Raw genomic sequence first — 13,038 nt, 5'->3', positions numbered from 1 at the left:
TTTACCAAACTTATTATTGTTGTTATTTTCTACTAACCTTCTACATGTATTTTCTTAATGCAAAATGAATGGGTAAATTTAAATCATAATATTAAACTCAAAATAGTCAAATTCCGAAGGCCTAAAGTTCCATGCGAAGCTACACAAACTGCTCCAGTGTTTGTTGCTGTCTACGATTTTCTAGCGGTCATGCTGTTAAACCTCTGCCTAATTCGATATACGTGGGCATGCCCCGACACAATCACTGAATGACAGCGACGCGTAATAAAAGTATGAATATTTGATGATAATAGGAATATGGCCGGGTCTTGCAGAGACCGCTGATCTTTGAAATCGACTTGCGGACTTGTTCCGATTTACTACGCATCCGGTATCGAAACGTGTAACCTATATAATGTTTAAGCAATACCTTGAGAATGCACATCAGCCAAATTGCACCATCCCCGCCCTATAAAAACGTCCCCACATCCAAGTCATTCAGTTTGCTATGACATGAAATCCTGCGACCCAGTGCCTAGACTGACCAGGGACCAGTGCCTTCCTCAGCAGAGCAGCTGGTTTCGTGGCACCAGTGCCTCCAATTATCAGTTTTTCACCCTGGCATCGGGCGATAATATCAAAACGTTTTTGATCTGTGCGTGGCATCGCGGCCGATGGCATTCGGGGATGAAATCGGCGCGCCGATTGAGTGGACACAAGCCAGGCGATTTTCACGGCCGATGCCATCGGCCGATGCCCATCGCTGTGGTGTGTCCGGCCCTTTAGATTTGGCAGTCATGGTGACGCAAACAAACACATTATCTGCCTGTTGTTGGGGGTCGCAAGCTATGGGGCACTATGAGTATGAGAGCCATTAGTGGCCCCCACAACAGGCATTACATATAATAAATAGAGACTGGGAAAACAGCGCGATCATGGAACAGGGCGAACGTGTGCGGAAAATCATTAATAAAAAGCAGCACAGTCAGATTGGAGTAAAGCGGGATGGTAACATAAAAGCACACTAGAGCTATTGATAAGGGAAAATATTTTCCTAACAAGAAACCTTTTACAAATAATGAAAAAATCGGCAGTAAGTTGCTGCTACCAATGCTAGAGGCGGGAGTGCCTCCCGTAAAAAAAGACAGGAGATGTTTAGGGGAAGAAAATTGCACTGTGTGCAATAAGGGAGTGACCAGAAGACTCAAGACAATTCCTGTGTTAGTTTGCCCCGCATACAAACACCTAGAGGAAGATCATTGTTGGGACAGGCTCAAGAAGTGGGGCTCACGCCCTGCACAGGCTGAGGAAAGAGGCACGGTGATGCCCAACCATCTTTGGCGGCTAAATAATCATAGATTTATTAAGGGAGCTAATAATGACTTTGTCCATTACTTAAGCTCCTGTGTATATGGGATTGGGGGAGATCAGCCGTATAAAGGCCCATAAATCGCATATTTGCGGACCATCGATTATGCCCGCAACGTTGACGAATGCTACAGTAATACTGGCACCTTGTGTACGCTTACTCAGTACATTACCTTATAGGCCAAAGCGCGTATTCAGTCTGTTCGCAATATCACTGCTAATTACTAAGAAACTGTCTATTGAAATCCGGAAATTTGGTAATCTGGCGGCACAACGCTAAATTTAGTTGCCAACAAAAATAAAAGGCATCGAGTTCGGTTCGGTGACGTCACATGTTGCTACAGGATGTTGCTCGAATTGTTCTGTCCCGGCGTAAATTGTTTGGCCAAGTGTTTATTATTTGCGCTAGTTGCCACATATTTATAATGTTGCTTGTAATCTCAAAGAACTTCGCGTATATTCATTTTATTCCCGAACTCCCAAGAGTAAAGACCATAACGTACGGGAATGCGCGCACTCAGACTACAAGGATCCGAAATCACTCGACGGCGAGCATACGGTGCAAAATGCTCCGGTGCACTATAATCGAGAGTGTGTGTGTGTGTGGGGGGGGGGGTAGAGGATTGCTGCAGTGAGCAATTATAGCATCATGTCTTGAAAAGTGGCCGTGATTTGCGTTTGAGCGAGTGCGCTCTTCGAGAAAACGATTCGCACATTAGATCTCAGAGAGAGATTCTTTTACCCTAATGGCACAGCTATAAATAAGATTATGTGAAATAACTTAATGCGAAATTGGATGCTTAATTATGGATGACGTTTCAGTAGCCATGTCAGGAGTCAGAGAGATTTGATTAACTATGTCCAACGTTTAGTGTTGCATTGCTTGTATGTCTTATTGATTCTTTTTTTTTGGTAAGCGTAATAAGTGAAATTAAAATGGGCATTTCTTTGCTGTTTTGGCATGTTTTGCCACGTTGTGTCAGTTATGTGCGTGCAGCCAGTAGTAAAGTAGTGAAATATCAAGATAAAAGAAAATACGCACGAAATGCACACGTGAACATACGTGATCATTTTATAGAGAGAGAGAGAGATGAAAGTAAGCGAAAAAGAGGATTTGCAAGTAGAGAGTAAACTGAGTGAAAGTGGGTTAGAGACGTTAGCTGGCAGGATGAGACAGATAAATATATGTGTGCGTGCGTGCGTGCGTGAGTACGTATGTGGGTGTCTGTGTGCAGATACGTTCGCATATATGTAGATAGATAGGGGACAGCGAGAGAAAGGGCGAGCATTTTAGAATAAAGAGGACAGCTAGAATCCGCTGTATGTGTGTGTGTCTGTCTGTTTGTGTGTGTTTGTGTGTGTAGGGAGGGAGCGTGTGATATGTCACCGCTGTGTTCTGTGTTCTTCACGCGTGTGTTTTCTCGTGCAGGAGGTGGCAGTCTGTTCGGTACGTCCCCAGCGTCCCTCGCCGCACTGCCTCCGTACGCTCACCTGCCCGGTGCCTACTCGATGCTCAGCCACCCGCTCGCGGGTCTCCCGCTGCCGACGTCACCCAACGACTACACCGCGATCAGCTCCCTCAACTACTCACAGACGACAGGTACGGTGTCACCGCGGTAACGCGTCGCCATGACGGCGGCGCAGGCGCATCATGGAGGGGGGGGGTCTTCTACTGGGTTGGCTTCAGGGGCTTTGGCGAAAATATGTGGTGCCGTGATAGCGAGCAGTTGGAATTGACCCTGGCCGTCTTGCCAGGTTTCTCAAGTTCTCTCTCATCTTTTGCAATTTTGAACAATTGTTCTGTTGTCCGCCAGGTGGCGCTGGTTGGTGGATGTCGGCGTCGGAGCACGTGCGTCGCATGGCGGCACTGAACGACTACTTTGCGGCGGGTCTCAGCGTCGGCTTCCTCCCTACGTTTGGTACGGGGGTGCCTGACGGCGTCCGACCGTCCGGCTTTGATGCGCTGCTGCAGCAAAGTCTGCTGGCGAGTCCATCATCACAAGGTGAGTGTTGGGTTGGTCAGCGGCGGAGGAAGAATGCGAGGTTCTCCCCTGGGAAATATTATGGGGCACGATTACGATAATGCTCAGGGATACATGTGCATGCACGCGGGTTCTCTTTTCATTCATTCTTTTCTCCTTTCCGTTCCTCTAGCCATTCATCTATCCATCCATTTTTCAGCCATCCACCTGTCTGTTCATTCGTCCATCTAGCCATCCCTCTGTTTGTCTGTCATCTATCCATCTGTTCTTGCATCCACAGGGTTAGTACGGGGCCCGGAAAACCATGAAAATCCTGAAATTCTAAAACGACATACAGTAAAAACCCGCGTATAAGAACATAGATTTTAAGAACATGTTAGGCTAAAATTTCGCATTTAGACCCCTTTACATAAGAACCTGTTTTAGGCTAAGATTTTAAAGTAGGTTCTTAATTTTCCATGCAGATGAAGACTTAAAAAGAAACACAGGTAAAATAAAAAAGACGAGCTCAACAATATCGATGCAATAACAATGCCAATGCCAATGCCAATGCCAATGCTCAACAATAACAATGCCAGCACCCTGGCATTGTTATTGAGACACAGTACTGCATTATTTACATATACAGTAAAAACCCGCATAAAAGAACACCTTACACATAACACTACTGTACTGGTAACACATGCATCACAGTCACTAAGCCCGCGGGTAGCGCGGGTTTCAGCTAGTACATATTAAAAGTAGAAACAATTAAGAACCTATTTAAGAACCTTTTGAGCCTAATTTTTCAGTAAGCACCATTTATATAAGAACATGTTGAGGCTAACTTGGAAAAATCTATGTTCTTATACGCGGGTTTTTACTGTATTCCAGGTCTGGAAAGTTCTAAAAATAAGTTATTGTTATTATGTGGTCCTAGAATGTCCTGGAAAGTGAGCTCATGTCTATTGTGTCCACAACTTAGCAATTACATTAACAAATTTAATACACTGATAGCCCTATTTACTGCTTGAGAAACAACAACGCTTGATTTAGGCATGAGTTTGTTCATTTATTGTTCCTTGGATGATACAAGGTACAGAGATTGCATTTGAAATAAATCTTTGTGTCCATGAAAATGTCCAGACCAAAGCTCTGGAACAGTCCTGGAACAATATTTGGTCTTATTTGTATGAGCCCTGATGCATCTGTCCATTCTTCTATCCTTCCATCGATGCACAGTGGTTATTCGAGTTGGTTACTTTAGCAAGATCTCTTGAGGGATTATCAACATATAGATGGCGTGAGCAGCGATCTGGTGTATTAATGCATTGTTGTCTGTCATAGATCTCCGTCTGGGTAAGAACAATTGCACGCCGTCATCGTCAGCGTCAGCATCATTGTCAACACTGTCGTCATCACCGTTGTCGCTCGTCAGCAGTGCTGCCCCCACTGTGTCATCCCCGTCACATTCCACGCCGAGGCCATCTTCCAGGTAAGATCAGATAACGAAAGATGGGTGAGAAGGTGGGTGAGGAAACTGGAACATGGAGAATTCTGCATTTTTAGAGGAAGATGTGGGTGAAGGATAAAGAGAATCTGGGAGTGAATAAGAGGGGGTGGAAAGGGTGATAGTTGGGAGTGAGGTTGATTGGATGGGCACAGTGAGGCTAGGGGGAGTGAATAGAGAGAGGAAGGGGTGAGGCAGAGAGGTAGAATCAAGAGCAAGAGCAGGAAACAGGGAAAGAAGAAGTGATGGCAGAAGTAAAGGAGGGTATATGGCAAGATAGAGAAAGGGAAAGAGAGATTGATTGAAGGACAGAGAGATATAAAGGCAGGGAAGAGAGAGAGAAAGTGCGGGAGGTAAGGAAATGACGAAAGGAAGGAGGCAAAAAAGTTACAGGGTGAGAGGAGGGGAAAGGGTGACATTAAGACAAGGGAGGAAGAGGTGCAGATTTAGAGAATGACAGGATGAAGAGAAGGAGAAGAAGGGGACGAGGGGAGGAAGCTGGGAGGAAGCAGGGAGAAGGTGAGGATTCCCTGTAGTCGATGTCCGGCCGCGACTATTTCACCACACACAGGTCGAGGAGTCGGACACCGTCGTCCACTCCATCCTCAGCATCAACGAGCTCCATCCCACCGTCAGCCAAGCATGCCGTAACCACGACGACAACAGCATTCATTGTGCGATCGCCCGTCGCCAGCACGAGCGCAGCGTCGTCATCCGCGCCGCACACGAGCAGCTTCTTCCTACCGCCGGCGCCCTCTCCTGGCCGGCCGGACAAGTTGCCGTCGGCGACCGCGACAAAGTCGAACACTCCAAAGAGCAGCTCGGCGAGCGAGGGCAAGGTGCGTGTCAATGGTGGGGATGGGTTCGCTGTAGTCGGCTGCATTGCTCTCTTACAATGTCAGATCTCTGCCGTCACATTCCACATGTCAGGGGCACGTCGATTCCACTCACAGATAACTGAAGCTCTGTAATATAAGCTCTGTAACAGGCATAACTAGATTTCGGCAGAACATTAACAATTACCTTATTAGTAGTCGTTAACCATAGCTTCAACCCTATTTTCATCTCCTACTTCCTATCCCCATCCCTGATCCTAATTCCTAACCATATCACAACCATGTTTCCTAACACTAATTACTATTCCTATCATTGATACTACTGTATACGCTGTATATTTCATAGTCGATTAATTTTCGCGAATTTCACGAACGCGTCCCCGACCGCGAAAATAACAACACGTGAATAATTCATACTGAATAATACGGAATATTTCATAATTCACCAACCGCAAAATTGTCCGTCAAGTCTGAATTCGCGAAAATATATGTACGCGAAAAATATGGCTTATACAGTAATTCCTAACCAACCCCAACCCTGTTTCCTACATATGATTCCTATTCCTAATCCTGACCCATACCGCAACCCTAGTTTCTAATCCTAATTCTTATCCCTATTGATGGTCTTAACCCTACCTCGAATTACTAACTCTAACTCTAACTTTACTTCCCAACCTAAACTCCTAACTTTAAAAATTAACCCTTACAGTATTTCAGAATCCTTTTAACACAGTTAACTGTTGCTAAGGATATTAGGTATGCAGCCAGCTCAGCATGTACACACGCATCTGTCTCAGTAATCCAGTCGATACATACACACTGCTACGCAGACCACACTGAAGGGGGCTGGATGGGGGCTGGACACCTAATGTCCGCATCAGCAGCACAGCACGCTGTCGTAGACGAATACTGAAATTCTGTGAGGGTTAGTTTTACAGTTAGGAGTAAGGGTTCGGATGTAGGGTTAGCGGTGAGAGTTAGCGGGGGGGGGGGGGTTGTAATTCTGTGGGGATTTCTTGTGACTCTGGGTGAGAATTGAGCGTGAATTCTTCATTGTCTTCTCTCACGCGTTGCGTTGCAGCAGAAGACGGCGGAGAGTTCCTCTGACAGTGAGGTGGCGGACAGCGAGGGTGCTGACGTTAGCTCGGGCAGCAGTGTCAGCTCAGACTCCGCTTCCGATTCAACCGACAACGATGACATGAGTCTGCAGCAGGTGAGAGCAGTGCCCCCACACCGCCATGTTCCCATCCACCCCTCTCCCTGCTGCCACACCGCCATGTTCCCCTCCCCCCTCTCCCTGCTGCCACACCGCCATGTTCCCCTCCCCCTCTCCCTGCTGCCACACTTCCATGTTCCCCTCCCCCTCTCCCTGCTGCCACACCTCCATGTTCCCCTTCCCCCTCTTCCTGCTGCCACACCGCCATGTTCCCCTCCCCCCTCTCTCCCTGCTGCCACATCGCCATGTTCCCCTCCCCCTCTTCCTGCTGCCACACCGCCATGTTCCCCTCCCCCCTCTCTCCCTGCTGCCACACCGCCATGTTCCCTTCCCCCTCTTCCTGCTGCCACACCGCCAGTTCCCCTCCCCCTCTTTCCTGCCTGCCACACCTCCATTGTTTCCCTCCCCCCTCTCTCTGCTGCCCACACCTCCATGTTCTCCTTCCCCTCTCCCTTGCTGCCACACCGCCATGTTTTCTTCCTTCCCCTTTCTCTTGCTGCCACACAGCCATGGATTCCCCTCCCCCTCTTCCTGCTGCCCACACCGCCATGCTTTCCCCTCCCCCCTCTCCCTGCTGCCACACCACCCATGTTTCCCCATCCCCCTCTCTCTGCTGCCACACCTCCATGTTCTCCTTCCCCTCTCCCTGCCTGCCACACCGCCATGTTCTCCTTCCCTTTCTCTTGCTTGCCACACAGCCATGCTTCCCTCCCCCCCTTCCTGCTGCCACACCGCCATGTCCCCTCCCCCTCTCCCTCTGCTGCCACACGCCATGTTCCCTCCCCCTTTCATCTCTGCTGCCAGCACCTCCATGTTCCCCTCCCCCATCTCTTGCTGGCCACACCTCCATGTTCCCCTCCTCCTTCTCCCTTCTGCCACACCTCCATGTTCCCCTCCCTCCCTCTCTCCCTGCCTGCCACACTTTCCATGTTCCCCTCTCGCTCTCTCCCTGGCTGTCCACACCGCATGTTCCCTCCCGTTCTCCCTGCTGCCCACACTTCCATGTTCCCCTTCCCTCTCCATGCTGCCACACCGCCATGTCCCTCCCCCCTCCTCCCTGCTTGCCACCACTGTCCATGTTCCCCTCCTCTCTCCCTTTGCTGCACCCTCCATGTTCCCCTTCCCCCTTCTTCCTGCTGCACACCGCCATGTCCCTCCCCCCCTCTCTCCTGCTGCCCCACGCCATGTTCCCTTCCCCCCTCGTTTCCTGCTGCCACACGCCATTTTTCCTCTCTCCCTCTCCCTGCTGCCCACACCTCCATTTATTTTCCCCTCCCTCTCCCTGCTGCCACACCGCCATGTGCCCTCCCCCTCTCTTCCTGCCTGCCACATCGCCATGTTCCCCTCCCTCTTTTCTCTTCCTGCTGCCACACCTCCATGTTCCCCTCGCTCCCCTCTCTCTGCTGCCACACCTCCATGTTCTGCCTCCCTCTCCCTTTGCTGCCACACCGCCTGTTCCATCCCCCCTCTCTTTCTGCTGCCCACACCTCCATGTTCCCTCCCCCTCTCCGCTGCTGCCACACCTCCAATGTTCGCCTCCCCCCTCCCTGCTGCCACATCTCCATGTTCCCTCCGCTCGTCTTGCATGCCACACCTCCATGTCTCCCTCCCCTTACTTCTCCCTTGCTGACCACACCGCCATGTTCCCTTCCCCCTCTTCCTGCTGCCACACCGCCATTTTCCTCTCTCCCTCTCCCTGCTGCCACACCTCCATTTATTTTCCCCTCCCCCTCTCCCTGCTGCCACACCGCCATGTTCCCCTCCCCCTCTCTTCCTGCTGCCACACCGCCATGTTCCCCTCCCCCCTCACCCTGCTGCCACACCGCCATGTTCCCCTCCCCCTCTCTCCCTGCTGCCACACCGCCATGTTCACCTCCTCCTCTCCCTGCTGCCACACCTCCATGTTCCCCTCCCCCTCTCTCCCTGCTGCCACACTACCATGTTCCCCTCCCCCTCTCCATGCTGCCACACCCCCATGTCTTCCTGCCACTCTCCCTGCTGCCACACCCCACATCTGGCTCCCCTCTCCCCACTGCCATGCCCCCTGTCTCCCTCCCCCATCTGCCACACCCTGTGTCGTCTCCCTATTCCCCACGTCCACAAACTCGAATCGAATCGGTGTGCCCCTTCGTATCATTCATGATCATATGCCGTCTTATCAGCCTACAATCAGGGTTGCAGTTGTGTGAAGATGATCTGTGAAGATGATCTGTGAAGGAAATCTGTGTAAATGATCTGTAAACATGATCTGTAAACATGATCTGTAAATATGGTGTCTGAAGGTAATCTCTGTCGTTTGCTGTGAATGATCGTGGCTGATGTTTGGATTCGTTGCTGCATTCAGGTAAAAGCTCAACTGAAGGCACGGCAGAAGGAGCTGCTTGCCCAGGAGAGGAAGCTGAAGCAGGAACAGAGGAAGTCGATGGAGAAGAAGCTTCTCACTCACGAGCACAAGCATCCTGACGAGGTGAGGACCTCACGGACCTCCTCCTACCTCGGGTCCTCCCTTGCATGCAGGGTCTCATGGACCTTCCTCCACACAGGTTGTGACAGACCATCGCTCTCCCCCCAAATGCAGGGCCAAACATACCCCCATCCTCACAGGGCCATACAGACCCCCCTCACGGGCAAGCAGACCCCCTCACAGGGCCAAAAACAGACCCCCGTCACAGTGTCAAAACAGACCCCCTTTCCCACCATCGCACGCATTGTCTAAACCCCCCAATGCATACCCAGAGAGACCCCGAACACCACATGCAGGGTATAGCAAATTTTCCTATACTAATGGGCATGGGAGTGCACCCTTGGGCTCTAATTAAAGTCATGCTATGTGTAAAACCGATTTAACAATCGCAATTCTAACATTTTTTTTTCACCGCGAAACTAAAGGACCAATGAGCAAACCCTTTAGCCATGCCACGTCTATTACAACTGACTTGCTGTAATGGACGAGTGATGGTCATATTTATCGGTGCTCGTGAGTGAGAAGCTTCTTCTCCATCGACTTCCTCTTTTCCTGCTTCAGCCTCCTCTCCTGGGCAAGCAGCTCCTTCTGCCGTGCCTTCAGTTGAGCTTTCATCTAATTTGCCAACCATTTGCAGTATTTCTCAAGTTATGTCTGACTCAGTGATTCCTGCCAAAATCAAATTGCTTTATCAGGTTGCATAGATTAGCTGGGATCAACCATGTTGAATGTTTGCGTGATTACGATATATCTGATCCATTCATGAATTTGCGTGTACACCCCAGCAGCAATGAACCTATCTGACCCATCTTGCATGATTGATAGGCATCTCTAGCCAATCATTGTAGTGATAAGATGCTATAAAAACAATGCTTGACAATGAAGTGATGAAACGAAATTTTAATGTTTATATGTGAAAAACGTAAATTGGTCAGGCTTGACCGCCCTAACAGCAGTATCCGAAGGAATGTAGTTATCTATCGCTCGGACAAACAAGTCGACTTTAAAGATTTCATGGAGAATAACATGTCGCCGTGGGCAACAGCACCTCGAGTCGACATCGTATATTGGTCGTTTTTAGCTCGCCTTGACATCGTCAAGATGAGCTATTGCCATGGGGTGTCGTCCGTCCGTCCGTGCGTCAACATTTGACTCCGGTCAATGATAACTCAAGAACCGTTTGACCCACATGTTTCAAATTGCATGCAGTTGTTACTCCTATGGGAGAGGTTTAAACGTCCTATTTTGGAGCACACCAGTCGACCTACTTTTGAGCAAATTCATTCGATTTTGTTAAATTTTGGTATTTGAATGTCAATGGTTGATGTCAATATGACAGCAACGGTTGATGTCAATACAACGTCAATGTGTGATGTCAATACGATGTCAACGGTTGATGTCAGAAAATTTTGACCCCGAGTTGATGGTTAGTTGACGTCAACGGTTGATGTCCCACTGACGTCCCACTGATATTTTTTGCCCACTGTCAGCACTGAGGTTGGAATTGTCCAATACGTGCTTGCTTGCCGTTTCAGTTGTCGCCGTCACCTTCCCAGCCACCATCCTTCGTCTCGGTGCCTCCGATCTCGGCATGTAGTCTGCTGACCCAGGCAGCATGTGCAGTTAGCAATGAGACGGCCATCGACCTGTCAATGAAGTCGAGCCGCGAGCCGGAAACGCCTGCCATACACTCCACTGAGAAACTAAAGAAGCTGTATGCAGGTAGAGGGCAACACTAGATGTGGTTGGTGGGTGGGTGGGGGATGCGGGGAGGGGTCAGTAGATGTGGTCATTGGTTGTGCTGGTCATATTGATGGTTGATGTTGTTATGGAGGGTTGTGTTTGTTGGTATTGGAGGCGAGTGAGCTTTGTTTCAGAGTAAATCTCACCGGTTAGGGAGTTTGTATATGCCATTGCTGTGCAGCAGTCATGAATCTATATGCCAAAACAAGAATACCAGACATCCACATGCACTGTCGAAATATAATCACAGTAAAGACGTAACTGCGAGAGTTGGTTTATACTGAGATGCAATCTCCCTTTGTATGTTGTAGTTTCCTGCTTATGTTCACATAATCACCTGAATGCAGGAAGGAAAATACCCGTAATGGCCACTTAAATTACGTAATTTACTACAGAAAAAGTTGCTATTGAGAATGTTGCAAAAGATTTACATGAAGTCAAACCTGTATGTAACAGCCGCCTAAGGCAAACTCCCAAAGTGTCCTTCATTGACAGGTTTCCATTCTATACGAACTCCCACGAACTCGGGTTGGACTGTAATTCTGAATCCTAGTATCTCAATTGGGAGTTATTTCAAAATTCCCATGCTCGTCATTGGTTGGATCATAAACCTAACTGCAACTGTTTTGCACGTTTCACAGGTGCAAATGCGGTTTCGTTACTTAAGCCACCCGCTGTGATCGCAAAACCAAAGTACGACCCTCAGACTATGACCCCAGAGGAACATCAGGCTCGGCAGGAAGAGCTAAAGGTATGCATCATCTGCTGCCATCTAGTGACTGTAATAGAAACCTTTACAGGCAGTTTGGGGAGCTGGTACAACATGACGACAACTTACTCACATTTTTTTGTGGAAAATCCTTTATGAGTTTTCATCTTTTGAATAAAAACATAAACTGTGAACGAGTCTTTCTCGCTGTGGACTAGAAGTAGGTAGTGAATGTGGAGTCGTAGTGGTTAGTAACAATCACTATTCGATGGTATGAGTGAGTGCAGTAGGGCATAATGGTGAGGCGAGAGGCAGTGGGGGTCGCGGTGATAATAAGGATGTGTTATATGGCTGCGTGACACTTACATGGCTTCGGTGTTTCCGTGTTTTTATGAAGGAGCTGTTGGAAGCTCAACTGAAGCAGCAGCAGCAACAGCTAAAGCTCGCACGTAAGATGGCTGCACAGCGAGAGAAGGAGCTCAGCAGTCATCCTCATCCTCATCCGCAGCAGCAGCAGCAGCAGCAGCTCTCCCTTCTTAAACCCAGGGCTCGCGGTGGTCGCAGCACAAAGGTACCTACCTCCACCACAATTACTCTTACCTTGGCTTTCTTTTCACTGCTGTCTCACTCTTAAACACTGTATGAAAAGTCAATGTATATCAATAACTGTGAAAACCAGTAGCTGCTAGAAGTAATATCAGTATGTTTTATATCATGACTCAATAGATGTCATTTATCCATGCATGTTTCTAGAGGAACTGTAGGTAAAATGTGCACATGTTCTAAAAACAAGGCATACATTTCTGCTCAAATGATAAATTGGGACTAAAATCAACACATTGTGAGAAGCCTTATTCCATGTAGGGTTTGTAAGTGGTTTACCGTTACGTACGTGTCTGCATGAGCTTTTCTTCACGAGTCGTCTGCTCTCGTCTCGTTCTCACAGACGTCGCAGGACGGGGTCGGTAGAGGTCGCGGCCGGGGTCGAATCACGTCGTCGAGTCGCGCCATCGCGGCGGCGCGTAAGCAGCAGCAGATGGCAGCGCAGCGCATGCTGCAGCAGCAGCAACGCGTCTGGCAGCTCTCACAGACGAGCGAGGAGAGTGCAGACGACAGCATGTCACACGTCAGCGTGCTGAGGTAGGTGGCGCCACGAGGTAGCACGATGCGCTTACCTAGTGTAGTGGTAAAAACAGAGGTAGGTGGCGCCACGAGGCACCATAGTAGACTTACGTAGTGTAGGGATAACAAT

The 13,038-nt window shown here is 49.0% G+C and overlaps 1 protein-coding gene across 1 annotated transcript in view; it reads left to right on the top strand.

Annotated features, from left to right (window-relative positions):
- Positions 1-2,698: 2,698 nt before the first annotated feature.
- LOC106816043 (bromodomain adjacent to zinc finger domain protein 2B-like) overlaps positions 2,699-13,038 on the top strand; it is a 33,555-nt gene continuing 23,215 nt past the window's right edge. Inside the window, exons 1-10 of the mRNA XM_014820588.1 lie at positions 2,699-2,947; positions 3,162-3,350; positions 4,656-4,803; positions 5,390-5,657; positions 6,736-6,867; positions 9,215-9,337; positions 10,870-11,056; positions 11,719-11,828; positions 12,184-12,357; positions 12,733-12,926. Coding sequence (XP_014676074.1) covers positions 2,728-2,947; positions 3,162-3,350; positions 4,656-4,803; positions 5,390-5,657; positions 6,736-6,867; positions 9,215-9,337; positions 10,870-11,056; positions 11,719-11,828; positions 12,184-12,357; positions 12,733-12,926 — 1,745 coding nt within the window. The 5' untranslated portion in view covers positions 2,699-2,727. The remainder of the gene's footprint in view (positions 2,948-3,161; positions 3,351-4,655; positions 4,804-5,389; positions 5,658-6,735; positions 6,868-9,214; positions 9,338-10,869; positions 11,057-11,718; positions 11,829-12,183; positions 12,358-12,732; positions 12,927-13,038) is intronic.

The sequence above is a fragment of the Priapulus caudatus genome, unplaced genomic scaffold (assembly GCF_000485595.1).
Source record: "Priapulus caudatus unplaced genomic scaffold, Priapulus_caudatus-5.0.1 Scaffold1268, whole genome shotgun sequence".
Lineage (NCBI taxonomy): Eukaryota > Metazoa > Priapulida > Priapulimorpha > Priapulimorphida > Priapulidae > Priapulus > Priapulus caudatus.
Note: the sequence above shows the minus strand (reverse complement) of the source record. Positions and strands in the feature narration are given on the sequence as shown.